Raw genomic sequence first — 18,385 nt, 5'->3', positions numbered from 1 at the left:
CACCCCTCAACACCAAAACACAGAGGGTGAGAACCAATCACCAAGAGCCACGAGCCCTGAGTACTACCCATCTGCCAGGGAAAACGGTGAGAAGCAACGGGGAGACTGAAAGAAGATTCTCCTGAAAAAGGAGAGCCTTAAAACCCCAGCAGGTCCTGACTGCCAGCCAGGCAGGCCACATGAGAGGAGGGGCTGAGGCTGGGAAGGTCTGACCACTTCCAGGGGCCAGGGGAAGCGGGGGTGGGGGGATTGATGTAGAGGGCGCAAGGGTCAAGCCCCCTGAGCTTTCAAACCTGACCCTTGGCTCCTCTGCCCAGGACAGAGCCCACTGAGAAGAAACTTGCTGGGCCTGGAGTCATAGCCGAGGAGAAAAGGAAAAGCAAGCTGGCAAGAAGGAAAGAGAAGATCCAGATACAAGTGCTGGAAGAAAATGAGACAGAAAATCTCAGAAAGCAAGCTATGTCTGCACATTACACAGCAACAGCAGAAGAGGGAGCACGTAAAGCTAGAAAAACCACCCTCAACTTCCTTCCAGATGTTCAGAAAACCTACACTCACCTGCACAATTTCTATAAGAAAAAGGAGATGAAATACCAAAATAACACCCCTACAGACAATGGAAGTACACAAGAAACACATACTCAAAAAACAGATGAAAACTGTAATGTTCTATTTGAAGATGGTCTAGAAGACATGAAAGAGCATAAATCAAAATTAGGAAAACTCAAAAGATGTAACAGAACTCAAGAAAGTAGCTATATAGTCTGACAAGGTACAATCATAGAAAACTGGGGGTGAGGAGTAATAGGATAGCATAAGCAAAAAAAAAAAAAATTTTACCTGTTTCATGAATCATAAATGACGGTTTTAACACTGTATGTGTAATCTAGGATATGGCAAATGAGTAATTATGGAATGTTCTAATTCTATCATCTTCTTTTTATCCCTGGGAACCAGAATTCTTGTTAGAGACAAAAGTATTTACTGATGTAACATGAAAAGCAAAACACCTAGAGTCATGAATTTGAATTGGAAATATCTGCATAAACTCCTGAGGTCACCTATCTATTATCTGTCTGTCTAACTGTCTATGTATTCACACACATCTGTATGTATATACATGATATAGATATTTATTTAGTTATTGCCTAGGAACAATGACAACCCAGTTGTAGTAAGCACCCCAACTGCCCAGATTGTGAACTGGAAATGCCATTTCCCAAGAAGCCAAGGCTTTCTTGGAAAAGTGACTGATTCCGAGTGTGGCACAAGAATATACACGATGAGCTAGGGCACTGTAAGACACCAGGTAGCAAGGGCACCGTCAGAGACCACTAGCATCATGTCAAAAGGATACGGAAGCCAGACAGAAGGAGCCTCCACTGGCCAAAAGATGGGAAGATCTGGTTTGCAATAAGGGTAAGAATTGTAATGAAAGAAACCTAACAAATATCTTTAAATCTATGAGTTCATAATGATATATTTAAAAAAAAATAATTAGTCACCTATGAATGACAAGGAACCAATTCATTATCTTAAAGACTAGGGAGATAAAATGAAAGAACCAAGCATTTATCCTGCTTTTGCTGTATGAACTAAGTAACTAAACAGTGGATGAAGGAAAGGATTTCTTTATAAAATTATTCCAGTTAAAGAATGAGATAAAAGCAAAATGATAGAATATCAGTACCTTGTGACCCCAACGAATGAACAGATCTAGGCACTGAGCACTGAAACTCCTAGTATCAAAAAGAGTGAAAACCAGGGACTTCCCTGGTGGCACAGTGGTTAAGAACCTGCCTGCCAATCCCACCCCTCTAGGTGGTGACCACCTAGAGGGGTGGGATAGGGAGGGTGGGAGGGAGACACAAGAGGGAGGGGATATGGGGATATATGTATATGTATAGCTGAGTCACTTTGTTATACAGAGGAAACTAACACAACATTGTAAAGCAATTATACTCCAATAAAGATGTTAAAAAAAAAAAAGAATCCACCTGCCAATGCAGGGCACACAGGTTCAGTCCCTGGTCCAGAAAGATCCCACATGGATCCCTGGTCCGGGAAGATCCCACATGCCGCGGAGCAACTAAGCCCCTGCACCACAACTACTGAGCCTGCACTCTAGAGCCCGTGAGCCACAGCTACTGAGCCCGTGTGCCACAACTGCTGAAGCCCACGTGCCTAGAGCCCATGCTCCGCAACAAGAGAAGTCACCACAGTGAGAAGCCTGAGCTCCACAACAAAGAGTAGCCCCCGCTCGCTGCAACTAGAGAAAGCCTGTGTGCAGCAACGAAGACCCAACACAGCCAAAGAAAAAAAAGAGTGAAAACCAGACATTATTTGCCTCCTGATGAAGGAACATGACCCTGCATCTATCTTGCCAGAGGTACTGATCAATCCTCAGATTCTTGCTGCCAATTTCCAAGAAACACATTGTGCTGCACCATGAGTACACAGTCAGCAAAATCCAGACTGGGAAATCCTATAAGTCCAACCACCCAGGTTCCTCAACGAATACATTGTAAGGAAAAAGAGGGATTTGGTGGGGGCAGGGAATTACAGGGAGGATCTGTAGATTAAAAGAAACTTTAAAAGACATGTGAAGTAAAAAGAGGGGCTATGAAAAGAAATTAAAGTATCTAGAGATACATGTTTGACTGACAGAACTATAAAGAAAAGCAAAGCAGTATGTGCTATAAAGTGAGGACAGTGGAGGGAGGGAAGAGGGGCTGGCCATGTGGAGGGCTCTGGGGTGGTTGGTAAAGTTTTATGTATTGAACTGGGAGATGGTTAAAAGGTATTTTCTTTATAATAATTCACTAAGCTATACCCACACCCCCAGAAAAAAACAGATCCGTAAGGATAAAAATTTCCTTTAAGTCAACCAATTAGGCAGTACTTGGGATCTCAGTGAGAGTTGCTTCAAGAAAAGGATGGAGGGAGAAGTCAGATGGCAGTAGCTTGAGAAATAAATAGTAGGGATTGAAATAGACACATATCCTTGAGTCTAAGGAGTCAAAACACTTCCTATTAAAAGATCTAGAAGGATTCATACTTTAAACAAGGTTATTCATGGTGAATGGGAGTACGAGGAAAATGAGGAGGACCTTTCGTTTTATACTGAATATACTTAGGCAATATTTCTTTTTTTTTTTTCAACACGCTTGTGTTACTTTTGTTAATTATTTTGAACCTGTAAATGTTTACCTTTTAAAAGAGCTTCATAGTGACTTCCCTCATGGTTCAGTGGTTAAGACTCCATGCTCCCAATGCAGGGTACCCGGTTCAATCACTGGTCAGGGAACTAGATACCGCATGCCGAAACTAAGATCCCGCACGCGGCCACAAAAGTCCTGCGTGCCGCAAGTAAGATCCAGTGCAGTCAAATAAATAAATAAATAGAACTTCCCTGGTGGCGCAGTGGTTAAGAATCTGCCTGCCAATGCAGGGGACACGGGTTCGATCCCCGGCCCAGAAGATCCCACATGCTGCAGAGCAACTAAGCCCGTGCACCACAGCTACTGAGCCTGCGCTCTAGGGCCCGTGAGCCACAACTACTGAGCCCCCGTGTCACAACTACTGAAGCCCGCGTGCCTGGAGCTCCGCAACGAAGAGTAGCCCCAATCACTGCAACTAGAGAAAACCCGTGCACAGCAACGAAGACCCAACGCAGCGAAATAAAATAAAATATAAATAATAAAAAATAAATATTTTTTTAAAAAACTACACACAAAACAATATTTAATAAATAAACCAACCAACAAACAAATAAATAAAAGAGCTTCATAATATAAGCCCTGGGGGAGAAGAGACAAATTGAGAAGAATTTCAAATAGTTTCTGGAGAAGAGTTTAATTTGAAGGTGGAAATACTCCACCTTCAAAGAGGGGGCGTGTAACTCCCTGCTCCTTAACTGTGGGCTAGGTATAAGGAATTCTTTCCAAAGATGACAGTGTGGGAAGCAGGAAAGAGGGTATCTTTATAGTGGAGAAACCTGAGAAACACCACCTCGGTCAGGTGACCAAGGTCAACATCAATACTGATCAATCACGTTGATAGGATGTCCCCCTAATACGATGTGATGAAAATGGCACTTTACTTCTGTGGTCTTCCTCCCCCAAAACTCATAACTCCAGTCTGATCATGAGAAAAGCCTCAGACAAATTCCAACAGAAGGGAATCTATAATATATCTGACCATTACTTCTCAAAACTGTCAAGGTCATCAGAAACAGGGAAAGTCTGAGAAACTGTCACAGCCAACAGGAGCCTAAGACAGGACAACTAAAGTAATGAGTATCCTGGATGGGATCCTGGAACAGAAAAAGGATATTAGGTAAAAACTAAAAATAATGGACTTTAGTTAATAATAATGTATTGACATTGGTTCATTAACTATAACAAACATCCCATACTAAATATAACATACTAAAACTATGGGAAACTGGGTACAGGATATAAGGGGACCCTCTGTACTATATTCTCAATTTTTCTGTAAACGTAAAACTATTCTAAAAAATAAAGTTAATTTAAAATATTTTAGAAATAAAAACCCTAAAAGTAGCAACATCACAGTATCTTTACCAAGTTTGCTAGGTTGACGTTGGTAAGTTTCTGCAATAAATAAAGCAGAGTAAATGGTTTCTATTTATTTTTTCTTTCTCAAATATTATGGACAGATCAACAGACCACCTGAACACTACTGAACACACTCTGAGAACCAAACAATGACTTTGGCAGAGAATGCTATTTTTCACGCATTCCTCAGCACAACAAAACAGGGAAGAAAAATTTGTTACTGTTGTGAATCTGAAAATACGTATGGCAGGCTGGCGGGAGAATGTTCTTGGTAAAACACACTGGGTACTGGCCATCAGAACTGTAATAGTCTACGCAAGACGTGCATTTATAAAATACTTCAAACAGGTCTCACTTGTAAACATTTAATCAGATATAACGGGCAGGAATGCCTTCTACTTCATCTCCTCCCACACCATCTTCACAGGGCTGACAATCAGAGAGCTCCTCCATCAAGCACGCACCCCAGCCCAGCTGTTAAGTTTGTGTTCCCTCAGCCCTAAGCATGTGATTAACGTTGTTTTAGATTTATTCTTATTGTCAAGTCACTTCACAAATGTATACTGTCTTTCAAGCGAAAAGGAAATTCCTCAAGAGTGAGGAAGCAGGACTTCCCTGGCAGCACAGTGGTTAAGAATCCACCTATCAATGCAGGGGACACAGGTTCGAGCCCTGGTTCGGGAAGATCCCACAGGCCGCGGAGCAACTAAGCCCATGCGCCACACTACTGAGCCCCCATGCCACACCTACCTACTGAAGCCCACATGCCTAGAGCCCGTGCTCTGCAACAAGAGAAGCTACTGCAATGAGAAGCCCGCGCACTGCAACGAAGAGTAGCTCCCGCTCACTGCAACTACAGAAAGCCTGTGCACAGCAACAAAGACCCAACACAGCCCAAAATAAATAAATAAATCAATTTATTTAAAAAAAAAAAAAAAGAAGAGAGATGGGACATTCATTGTTACGTGTCCTATGCGTTCAGCACCGTACTATTCTATATAAATGTCTTACAAAATCTCTCACTTAGTCCTCACCATCACTCACGTGGCAGGTATTATTATACCTATCCTATGGATGATGGATATGACGTTCGGAAAAGTAAAGTGACTTGGTGAGACTGTAAACTCAGTAACTAGTTGAGTCACATCTGAACAGCTCCACGAAGCCCAAGCTTCTTCTACTACAGCCCGCTGCTCCTTCAGGCCTTCTACGCTTCCACCCCCACCAGATGACAGACTGCTGTGTGTGGAGAAGACATTCACACGCTTTTGTGACGAGAACCAAGTCAAAGGATTGATAAGAGGGTAGTCCCATGACAGTACTTTGTGAACAAAATGTTATGACCAAAGTCTGACCATGTCCATGGCTCTTAGGAAAATAAGAACAAAATAAAAAGCTTGGTGAACAGGTGTTATTATCAAAGCTGTTCACGTCTGTACCACACTGCACACCACTAACCGGAATACTAGATACTTTCTAACATGCTGTGCCTGTGGAAAAAAAGACATCAGGTTGTAAATGACTTATTAAGTTGACTTGTGTGGCTATATTAAAAAATGGTAGGGCTTCCCTGGTGGCGCAGTGGTTGAGAATCTGCCTGCCAGTGCAGGGCACACGGGTTCGAGCCCTGGTCTGGGAGGATCCCACATGCCGCGGGGCGGCTAGGCCCATGAGCCACAATTACTGAGCCTGCGCGTCTGGAGCCTGTGCTCCGCAACAAGAGAGGCCGCGACAGTGAAAGGCCCGCGCACCGCGATGAAGAGTGGCCCCAGCTTGCCGCAACTAGAGAAAGCCCTCGCACAGAAACGTAGACCCAACACAGCCAAAATAAATAAAATAAATATTTAAAAAAAAAAAATGGTAACCACAGGACTGTACTTTATGTCCTTTTCCATGAATAAGGGGAAAAGTTTTTGATAAGCATCTTACTGTACTGCCTATCATTACTACATCCTTATGAACCATAAGCATATCGTATGAATCAGCAATACCTCTGCTCCTTAGAAAATCCCTAAGTGTTAGCTGAAAAGAGAAGTGGTCAAGGCTTACATTATTCTCCTCTTAAAATGTTTATAATTTTTATTGAAGAAAACTTGAAATAAGATTCTTCTTTTGCTTCAAATAATCCAGAAGAGAAACTGAAAAATTTACTACTGTAATTTCAGACAGAAGTCACTAGCTAAAATCACTGAATTGTTTTTCATACTTCCTTCACTACCCAGCATAAATCTACTATCTCAGTTACATTTCCTTGGCAGTATTTAAACATGATAACCGTATCACTTGGAGAGAATTTCACTGTGCCATAAAAATGAAACAAAAGGGTTAAGCGTAGATTATAATCAAAGTCCTAGCCTTGGTTTTGAGTAATGAGCTCATTAGGGCTTATTACATTATTAAAAATAATTAAATAACTCTCTAAATGAATAAATGCAGGCCATGCATGGACCAGAGATGAACCTGTGCGTGAACCAGGAACTGAGATTAATCAAATATGAATTCAAATTTTCAAAAAGACTAGAAAAAAATTAAACAATATAACTATTAAATAGGAGGTGTAACAAGAGACAGAATGAAATGAAAACTACAAAACAGATTTAGAAACCTCCAAAGCGCACCGAGAAAATGGACTAAAACTTTCTACATGGGGAAGATAGTAGTTCCGACTGAATCACACGCCAGCTGATAACGAACATAAGTCTTGGCCGTTACACATTACCACTGTCTAACCCACTGACATAAAACTCATATCCTTCTGAGATCACTGATGTGTCAGTTATATACAGTGCCTTTCCTTTAGTTTCCTCCTATGTAACGCCTTCAGTTTCCCCCCAGCATTTGATTACCATTCATGTTTTCTTAGCACAATTCCAAATTTTGTGTACTTCTAAGTGGCCTTTCAGCTAAAAATTTCAGAGCCATACAAAGATTATTCTTAAAGTACAAGAGGACACATCACGGACTGACTTAGCACTACTTTCATGAAGAGGTCCAGGATGCTGAATAAATCACATCCAATGACAACAGCAAAGAAGGACATTCCAGGCCTACTTGATAGTCACGACCTGTTTATACGAGAAAACGGAGTTCTTTTCAATACAGCTACTACCAGGCCTCTGCCCAAGAAACCCTCCTTTGATAATTTTAATATTGAAACGTATTTGTTATATTTTTAAAGTAAATAAACATATGCTTAGAGATGCTGTAACAAATATAAGTTTCTATGATCAAAAACATTGACATTGGGGAATGAGGGGTTTAAAGAGAATGACTTTACATAGGGAGCGACAAACAGTAAGATTTCCTCCAAGGTAATAAAGGCTACAAATACAAATAAATTCAAAGCCGGGGAGGAGACAGATTTTTAGCAGCTACTAAGGAAAGCTGGGGATGACCGAGATGCATGTGAAGATTTCCAAGTCCTGCTGTTCATGTACCATTAGGCCAGAAAAGGAGAAACAAGGAACCTCTACAGGCAAGATCCTATAAACGTTTACTTGAATTGAGTTCAAGAACATTTACTGAAGGCACCCTTTGTATCACATTTACTGGTGAAACTGATTGCTGCCTTCAGTCAGGATTAAATCTCTAAGAACTTTAAGCAGAAAAGTGCTAAGCTGTCAAGCAGAGTCTTTTTCTAAGGGACTCAAATCAGAAAGCTATGACAACTTTCCAAAAGGTTACAGTGAGTTCTTTCCACACCCATGGTGCCTCTCACCAAGCACGAACACAGCACTTCACCTCAGCACATTTGATTACAGCACCAGCACTGTTCAGTAGAGGGCCTGCTGCCCCGAGACCCAGAGTGTCTGATGGCCACGCACCAACCCAGGATAAATCTCTACAACTTAGGGCCAGTTTTCATCCAGTTTTTCAGATGAGGAAACACTGACACACAGACTGTAAAACAACTTATTTCATGTTTAAAGCTAGTCTCTGAAACAAGTAAGTTAACACTTCAAAATGCTATTAAAGTGCAATTGGAGATTAGAAGAAATGAACCACAAGAAACTGGGACCCTCGGGAATTGCTGGTGGGAAGGAAAAAAGGTGCAGCCACTGTGGAAACAGTATAGCTGTTCCTCAAACAATTAAATATAGAATTACCATATGATACAGCAATTCCTCTTCTGAGTATAGACCCCAAAGAACTGAAAAGCAGGGAATCAGGTATTTGCAACGTTCATAGCAGTATTATTTGCAACACCCAAAAGGTAGAAACAACCCAAGTATCCACCACCAAGTGAATAGATAAACAAAATGTGGTTTAATACGTACAATGAGGTATCATTCCGCCTTAAAAAGGAGAGAAATTCTGACACCTGCTACAACATAGATGAATCTTGAAGACATTATGCTGAGTAAAGTAAGCCAGACACAAGATAAGTAAGATTCCACTTATATGAAGTACTTAGAGTCGTCAAATTCATAGACAGAAAATAGAATGGTGGCTGCCAGGGGCTAAGGGGATGAGGAGTTATTGTTTAATGGTTACAGAGTTGGAGGTTAAAAAGTTCTGTAGATGAACAGTGGTGTTGGTAGCGTAACAATGTGAATGTACTTAATACCACTGAACTGTACATCAATAAAAAGGTTAGAAAGTTATTTCTGCCATCATTGGCATTATCCTGAAGCACATCTATGGCTTTAGAATTTTAAAAAAGAAAGAAATTTCAGCTTTTCCATTTTTTAACAAGAAAAAATATTCTGTACCTGTGTTAAAGACCACAAATTACTATGTATCTCTTTAGAATCTTAGTGAACCTAAATGATTAACATGTAAAATCATGCAGGAAAAAAGGAACTCTGCATGGATTGACTACTGTGCCTGATTAGGTATTATTTTACAGTAAAAATTCTATATGACCAAACATAAACATTTCTACTCATCGTAAAAATGCAGATAGCACACTCTCACTGCTGATGGCCCAGGTTCAATCCTTGGTCGGGGAACTAAGATCCCACAAGCCACACAGCGCAGCCAAAAACAAAACAAAACAAAACAAAACAGATAAATAGATAAATCTGCATAATATTAGTGAATGTTCACTCACTCACTGTTTCCAGTATTATCCAACTCACATTTATAATAAGGGGGGAAGGGGGAGAGCTACCCCAATTTTCTTTATGTTTCAAAGGCTTTCTCATTTACTTAATATCCCATTCTCATATAATACATCTTTGACAGACTTCTCTCTGTGGTCACATTCTGTTCTCCCCTACTTAAAATTTACAAAGGAAATCAAAGCCTCATCAGATATACCCTTGATTCCATGGGTCTGCCTGGTGAGGCCCGCTGCAAGTTTGTTGGCTTAAAGGTTAGAATAATTTGTAAGTAGTATTACAATATTTTTACTGCATTTCTAGAATTTATATGTTAGCATAACTTTTTATGTAATTCTGTTAGGAAATCTAAGAAGATTAAAAACCCGTTAAAATAGTTACAAATATATGAGCGAGAAACAAACAAAAAACCCCACAAACCTTCTTGAGAAGACACAATGGGTGGCATGTAATCAGGGATGTATTCTTTTCTTTCCTCTGCATCTTTACTTCCGGGTTGAGGAAACTGAAGTACGTTGTTCTTGCTAACAGGAAATGAAGGAATTTGATGTGGGAAAGTGACAGGTTCAATGTTGTGGATATAGTCTTCTAGTTCATGAAGACTAACCCCCATGAGTTGGAAAGCTTCACCAACATCATCCAAAATTGGGTCTGTCCGGCCATCTGAAACAAAGTCAAAAGCAAAGCAAATTATTTTAAGCAAATTCCATGAATATTTTTTAGAATATGAAGAAAAAAGTATTAGGTAAATATGCAGCTCAGAATCAAATATACTATATACTTAAGACCCAGTTACTGGAAAAAACTGAATAGATTTTCAGTAGAACATCATATTGTTTAAATATTAGAAAGATGACTCTGAAAGTCAATTTTAAATATGATCTGACAACCAACCAGAACACCACAGACAATTCATACTAACAATCAGCCAGGACAGAACTAATGTCAAAAGTAACTTATAGATGGTCAACAGCACCTGGAACAGAGGCTGACACAAAGTAAATGCCCGATAAATATTACTATTATTGTATTTTATCAAATAAGTATTGATAGAACGCTGAGCTAGGTAAATGTCCATTCCATTTTCTCTACTGCTCAGTGATACAACTCTGGAAACTACAACAGTGGTTGGCATATAGTTGGCACTCCATAAACATCTGTTGAATGAATTATACCACTGAATCAATTTTTTAAATCCAAGAAAATGTGCTGAAAGAGCTTAGACCATAAAGGTAATTTACATATAAATTTTAAATGTATTTAGAAGACACCATATAAAATGGGTAGAGATAAAATGATAAAACATTAGATATAGTGAGATTCTCTTTACAAAAGGAAGTTTCTCCTCTGCCTGCCCTTAGCAGAACTTAAGGTCTCTACATCTTTTAAAACTTCTATGAAAATTCCAGTTCCAGATTTCCAATAAATAGCTTATTTTTTTTTAACTATAATCTCCTATGATCATGCCAAACTCAGTTTGTCTGAAATTAAATCATGATGTAAAATGGAAAAGAATAATCCAAAGTTCATAAAAATCAGACACATGTTGGCTCACACCCACACAAGGAAACTTCTGGAAGGATATACATCCAACTGTAACAGTTTATGGGGCTGAAAGCTGCAGAACAGGGGAAGGGCAGAGTTGAAGCAGGAGACTCGTTTCTAACTTCAAAGATTTTGTAGTCTGAATTTTTATACAAGTCTGGGTTACTTCTTTGACGTAGAAAAAAGAGAGGATAAATAAAATGAATACTCATTCTTTCCCTTAATGACAGACAGGCATTTCAACTCTCTGATTCTTATTAAAAGCAATATTCTTTTCTCAATCTTAAAAATGTGGTCCTCTTGAATTCTTCCACATTTTTGCAATTTCAACCCAAGACCTTCCGGTGCTCCCCTGGCACCCTTTTGGGTCCCGGCTTTCAGAATTTTTCCTTTCTCCCTCTTCCTACTCTCACTGTCTCAGCCTAGTTTCAAGTCTCCCCACTTGCGCTTCTCTTGCACTTAACCGACAGCACAATTGTCTTGAAGCCTCACTTTCATCACGCAATCCCCCTCCGTAAGAGTATGCAGTGTTTCCTACCACGTTGTAATTTCTCTGTTAAGTCCCTCCCTAAGCTGATTTCGTTCCATTTAACATTTTCCTCTAGCACCTTCCAAATGAACTGGTTACATATGCCAAGCTGGCCGCCTCACTTACTCCCACTTGGTTATCTCAGGTTATGCTTTTCTCTACCTGGCACGCTCCCTACATTATACAACCTTGCTTCACGGCTCAACTCAAATCTCATCTTTCCAGTGAATCCTGCCCTGGAACCCAGAGTGTGCATGTGTCTCTCCTTCACTGTATTCCTTTTGCATTTACTGCCTATACCTATACCGTGCACTGCTTTCAGTGTACACACACATTATTTAATGTATAATACAATGCATACAGAAACTTCTGCTCCTGAATGCTTTGGCAAATCGTTACCTTAGGGAATTTTTCAAATGCATTATTTGTTGAATTGATAGTAACTTCTGATACTTGCTTTAACTTTAGAGCGTGTTTTTAAAAAGGAACAAATACCATCAGTTTGTTTTTACTGACATTTCGACACCCTTTTACACACCTTACGGGCAGGGACTGTGCCTAAGTAATCCTATGTCTCCAACACGCAGCACAGAACTCAGATCATAAGTGGTGCTCAATAAACGTGTGTCAGAAAGACAAAGGAAATAAAGAAACAGATACAAGATTGCATAGTGGTGACCTGATGTTACAGAATTCTGGTTTAAAATAAGAATAGTGTAGAGAAAAGAATATTTAAAAGTCTATGACTAACAAGGAAAAAAAAAAAAGGTCATGAAGAACCTAGTGGTGGGATGGGAGTAAAGACACAGACCTACTGGAGAATAGACTTGAGGATATGGGGAGGGGGAAGGGTGAGATGTGACAAAGTGAGAGAGTGGCATGGACATATATACACTGCCAAACGTAAAATGGATAGCTGGTGGGAGGCAACCGAATAGCGCAGGGAGATCAGCTCTGTGTTTTGTGACCACCTGGAGGGGTGGGATGGGGAGGGTGGGAGGGAGGGAGATGCGGGAGGCAGGAGATATGGGAGCATGTGTATGTGTATAACTGATTCACTTTGTTGTGAAGCAGAAGCTAGCACACCACTGTGGAGCAATTGTGCTCCAATAAAGATGTTAAAAAAAAAAAAAAAGTCTATGACTAATAAGTATACCAGGAATTAGCATTTTCAAAAAGTCACCAAACCACAATGGAGAATAATGAACACGATCATCGTATTCTCACTAAAAGCAAGAAAATCATTACAGAAATTGGGTAATTATCGAGGTTCACATTAACACAAAACAGGGATCACCCGATGACTCTAGAATACCTGGTTGCTTGGAGTGCCAGCACCTGTCTGGTTCCATGTATAAGGCAGGAACGGTAACTATGTATTCAGGGTTATTCTGATTACCTAAAGGTACAGAACATCTGTCCTCATTTAGGGAACTTGGTAGCAAAAATATAACCTGGACTACGCATGCTGTAACAGTATACTCAAGCACCAGAAGGGAGGAGGGAGGGAAGAGAAGCAAAAGCAGAGAGTGGTGTGCTGGTGGTGTACTTTTAAGATCAAGATGAATGAGAGCTACTCAGCAGTTCCAAATTCAGATTAGAAGTATCCATGAAATCAAGCTGTCTAAAAATACACATTTTTAAAACTCAAAAGGTGAAATGACTAAATAGTTATTGTGGTGGTGGATTATCAGTTCCCTTATTTATTCAACAAATACTTCCTGGGTGCCTATTCCATTATGGCACTGTACTAGGTTACAGAATACAAATATAATAAATTTGTCTCCTGGGGAGGGGAGAGGGGAGGGTGAGAGATATACACAGATGATTACAAAACAAGGTGTTCAATAACATAGCAGAAATATGCACAGAATTATGAGAACAGGTATCACGAGTTTGCTAAAGCAAGTGATAAGTGAATCTCAAACTAGAAGTCGTACTACTGGTGGACCAGGGGGCGAAGGACACGCTAGGAAACAGCATGCATGCAGGAATGGATGGCTTAAAGTGTTTTGGAAAAGGCAGGTAGCTCAGCATGGTTGCAGATTTAGGATGACAGAATGGCAGAAGATAAGAAAAATGCTAGCTCACAAAGGGAAGTGTGTGCTGCTTGAGAGCTTAGATTTTTCAGCCTGTAACCAACTGAAATATTTTTAAGAATGACACAACCAGATTTGCATGATGGAGAGATTAACAGATTATTCTGGCAGTGCTATGGCGCTGGAATGGAATTTGGGGCCTAAGAAGTAAAGTGTATTCATGGGTCTCAATTTTTCAGTGAAGCAACCTCTTTAACAAAAAATATCCTATGAAACACTTCACCCAGTTTTCCAGCTTAACACCTGAAAAATAATGCCCCGAAACTTAAATGAGGGGTAGTTCCCCCTCCACACACACAGACTTCCCATCAATGAGATGATATGTTGCTTCTACTTAGTAAATGCCACCAGCTATAGATACTACCAGACATTCGCTTAAAAACCATGTACTGTAGCCCAGATTACCTGGGGAGCCTTGTAAATTGCCGAAGATCCCTCTAACACACTTTGATAACCACTGACACAAAAATATAGAAGAGGAGGAAATCAATGGGTGGCTGAGACGTAAGCCACAGTTAATCTAAGTGAAACCGACCAAGTCGGCCTTGGGAAGGAGTAAGCAGAGATGCTGTCTATGAAACGAGCACATAAAGAAGAGGCAGAGTCCCTAACGGAGCAGAGCTGTCAACGAGTATGTGTTGTCAGGAGCTGAAGAATGGCCAGGCTTGTAAGAAACGGCCGGTAGACGGAGCGCCTGTGACAACTAGTTGTAGTAGTTTGCGGGCAAGGGAGGAAAAGGACCAAAGTAACAGAGGCTGTAAGACATTCTGGAGGTGGTTCTACACGCAGCCCAAGTAGACGATGATTAAGACCGATGATGAGATCACAGAGGAGGGCAGAAGCTGTGGAGCTGGGAGCGGGGACAGGGCTCGGGCTACGGGCGGGATAAGTTAGCGGCTGACGAAGAGGGACCAAAGGGATGACTCGAGTTTCCAGGGACAGTGGAAGCGGAGGGGCGTCAGGGGCCGAGAAGACACCCAATCGCGGGGTGGGGGTGAAGGACCAACACCTCCTGGACGCCGGGAGAGCGAAGGGGAACGTGGAGGTGTCACCCGTGACTGGCCAGAGGCAGCCCTCCCGCACCCAGCCCGGTACTCACACAGCTCAGAGTACCGGTGGCAGCCCCGTCCCAGCTGCTGCAGGTAGCGCTGCAGCACGTCCGTGAGGAGGTGGCAGGCGCTCAGTTGCACCGAGTCCCAGCCCAGCGCCTGGCAGATCTGCGCCACCGAGACCCTCAACAACGACCTGGAGTAACTCTCGCACATCCCGCTCCGTGGACTCCACCGCAGTCCTTGCTGCCACTTCTCTCCACCCCCGCCGCCTAACCTTAGAAGAGCCCCTGATTCATCCTCTAGGGCCCCCGCGGCGGGGAAATCGTCCCCCCCGACCCCCGGCGACCACCTCAAAGCCTCAGCAGCACGGAGCGCGCCAGCCTGAGAGCCGCCATTTTGGGCTCGCTCCGCCTCCCGCTGGATGGTCGCCGGGGGGAGGCAGCACTAGCCGAGTGCGGAGCGCGCCGATGAGGAAGCTCCGCCCCGTTGGAGCAGAGCGATGGTCCGGGTATCGACTCTCGGGCCTGGAAGAATGCAGGAAACGGCAGCTCAGAGCGCCGGTGGAGGATGCGCCCGAGGAGGCAGGTGCCTGGGGCCTTCCCGGGGTGCTCGCTCGGAGATGAAGGAGGAGGGAACGTCAGTGGTTCAGGGGCCGAAGAGCGAGCCGGGATATGAAACTGAAATGCGGGTGTTAGAGAAGAGTGGGGATCTGAGAGGCTGTGAGTGCAGGGGTGGGATTTGGGGCGTGGAAACTTCAGGACTCTCCCAGACTTCGATCTAATCCTCTGCTTGCCTCTGCTAAAAAAAAAAAGCTGTTTACCATTGTATAGATTAAATCAGGTCCAAGCTGTTAAGCATGCCATTGAAAACCCTTCACTATAGAGCGGGGTGCAGGGTGTGGCCAGCGTGGCACTGACCTCCGGGCAAAATTTACGGGGGCAGCAGAAAACGTAATCAAGATCAATAATATTTTAATACAATTTTTAAAAAATCCAACCACTGCCCCCGAATTCCGGCCTCACTCACTTCTTTCTAATCCCAGCCCTGGTTTCAATAAAACTTTATTTACAAAAACGGGTGGCATGCTTGTGGGCAAGAGTTTGCCGATATGCCCTTCACCAGCCTCTGGGACCTGTCAAAGGAAGAAAGGACTCAGTTGCCTGCGGAAAGTCCTTGACTCAGCGAAGCAGTCTGTGTATGGAGAACTGTTGCCTGCCCCAGTCTTCTCCTCGCTCCAGCCAAGTGTTGCCAGATCTTAACCAGATGCGGGACACCGAGATTTTGTGATCAATAGCTCGATCAATATTTTTAACTATTGGAAATACATTTTTAAAGTTTTAATTTGCAAGCCAAACTAATCCCACGGTTAAGCCAGATTCAGCCTATGGGTAGCCAGGTTGCAGTGGCTTACCTACTCAGTCTGTTTATCCTTTTGTGCCTTTTTCTTCTGAAAGCTTCTGGAGTGTTCCTCCCTTCCCCTCCTCTCCCTCCTGTGTTCCCCGCTTCTTGCACCTATCACAGTGCATTTAGTATTTGAGTTTACATGCCTCTCCAATAAACTGTGAGTTGCTGCATGGCTCTACATTTTCCTTATAGGGACCATTCCAGAACTTTGAACATAATATTCAATTTTTTTGAAGTCCCAGAAACCCAGTAGAATGGAAAATATGATTCTTCCGCTAAATGACAATCTGTAGACAAGGAGCAAGATGCTAGGTGGCAGGGTGCCTATAATATTTTCTCCACTGACACTTCTGTCCCCAAGATTATCAGGGACCTTCTAGATGCTAAATCTGGGGGACACTTTTCAGTCCTAGACTTGCTTGACCATTTTGTAGCCATTTGAGAATGTTGAACACTACCTTAATTTTGAAACTCTAGTACCTTGGATCTTACAACACCCTGCTCTCTTCTGTTCCAATACTTCTGCAGGCTCCTTTTACATCTCTTATATTGCCTCTGTGTGTGTGTTTTACCCCTTAATCTTTTATTTTGGAAAATTTCAAACCTACAGAAAAGTTGAAACAAGTATAAACACAGGTACACACTTCACCTAGATTCACCAATTGTTAATATTGACTATTTTGCCACATTTACTATGTTTACATACACACACACACACACACACACACACACACACAAACCGTTTTTTTTTTTCAGAACAGTTTGAAAATAAGTTGCAAACTTCGTGACATCTAACCCGGAAACAATTCAGCGTGTATATCCCCAGACAAGGACATTCCCCTACATAACCATGTGTCGCAGATTCAGTTCTCCAGTTCTGAGGTGGAGATCAACCTGCAGGTTTATTGAGTGCTGCTGGGATCCACACCTGTGCAAGGGAATGGGGTTGCACTGCATTTTCAAGGAGGGCCTCAGGCAATCCCATAGGGAGCTCTAACTTGGGGATGGCCTATCACCTCTTTCCTGAGTTGGGACAAGGGTTCTGGACCTTTATGTTCCCTTGTTGGTAAGTCATTGCCTGAGGGCTTCCCTGGAAAGGGTGTGTGATCTCGGGCAAAGGAGCTGAGTGCAGCTGGGGCAATTCCACAGAACACTGAAGCCTTTAATCCTGAGCAGTGCGTTATGGTAGTCCGTACTGTCTTAGCTCCTTCTGGCTGCCATAACTCAGACAGGGTAACTTATCAACAGACATTTATTTCTCACAGTTCTGGAGGCTGGAAGTCTGAGATCAGGGTGCAGCATGGTCATGTGAGGGCCCTCTCCTGGGGCACAGATTTCTCAGGTTGTATCCTCACAAGGTGGGAGGGGCTAGGGAGCTCTGTGGGAATCTCTTTTTTTTTTTTAAATCAGTACAGCTTTTTTTTTTAAATTATTTTTTAATTTTTTTCACTATTTTTTTAAAGTTAATTAATTAATTAATTAATTAATTAAGTTTTGGCTGTGTTGGGTCTTCGTTTCTGTGCGAGGGCTCTCTCCAGTTGTGGCAAGCGGGGGCCACTCTTCGTCGTGGTGCGCGGGCCTCTCACTATCGCGGCCTCTCTTGTTGTGGAGCACAGGCTCCAGACGTGCAGGTTCAGTAGTTGTGGCTCACGGGCCCAGTTGCTCCGCGGCATGTGGGATCTTCCCAGACCAGGGCTCGAACCCGTGTGCCCTGCATTGGCAGGCAGATTCTCAACCACTGCGCCACCAGGGAAGCCCTGGGGGATCCACTCTTAAAACCAAACCTAATATTTTCCACGTAGTCTTCTTCCTCTTATTTTCTTTATTTTTCTTTCTCCGTGGCTGAGTAATACCAGTAGTAAGATATATAAGTCAAGAGATTTTTTAAAAATAACTGTTCTGGTTATGAACTTTCAGACTTACTTTTGTGCACATAAACACATTTTCAGCATAATTCCCTGGAAATTCATTTGTTACTGTGTCTATTAATACTTCAAACTCATTTTTAAAATTTGTTTATTTATTTATTTTTGGCTGTGTTGGTGCATGCAGGCCTTCTCTAGTCGTGGCGAGCAGGGGCTACTCTTTGTCGTGGTGCGCGGGCTTCTCATTG

At 42.3% G+C, this 18,385-nt stretch overlaps 1 protein-coding gene across 2 annotated transcripts in view; it reads right to left on the bottom strand.

Moving 5' to 3' along the window:
* Window positions 1-15,282, bottom strand: part of TAF3 (TATA-box binding protein associated factor 3) — a 152,764-nt gene extending 137,482 nt beyond the window's left edge. The window contains exons 1-2 of one of the 2 annotated variants that reach the window (XM_082387135.1): window positions 14,916-15,282; window positions 10,064-10,306 (exon numbers count right to left, since the gene is read on the bottom strand). In XM_082387135.1, coding sequence (XP_082243261.1) covers window positions 10,064-10,306; window positions 14,916-15,081 — 409 coding nt within the window. In that variant the 5' untranslated portion in view covers window positions 15,082-15,282. The remainder of the gene's footprint in view (window positions 1-10,063; window positions 10,307-14,915) is intronic. The other variant, XM_082387134.1, reaches the window with a different exon arrangement.
* Between the last annotated feature and the right edge of the window lie 3,103 nt (window positions 15,283-18,385).

Source organism: Balaenoptera borealis, assembly GCF_965194805.1.
Source record: "Balaenoptera borealis genome assembly, chromosome: 3".
Classification (NCBI taxonomy): Eukaryota; Metazoa; Chordata; class Mammalia; order Artiodactyla; family Balaenopteridae; genus Balaenoptera; species Balaenoptera borealis.
This window is presented reverse-complemented; position numbering and strand designations above follow the sequence as displayed.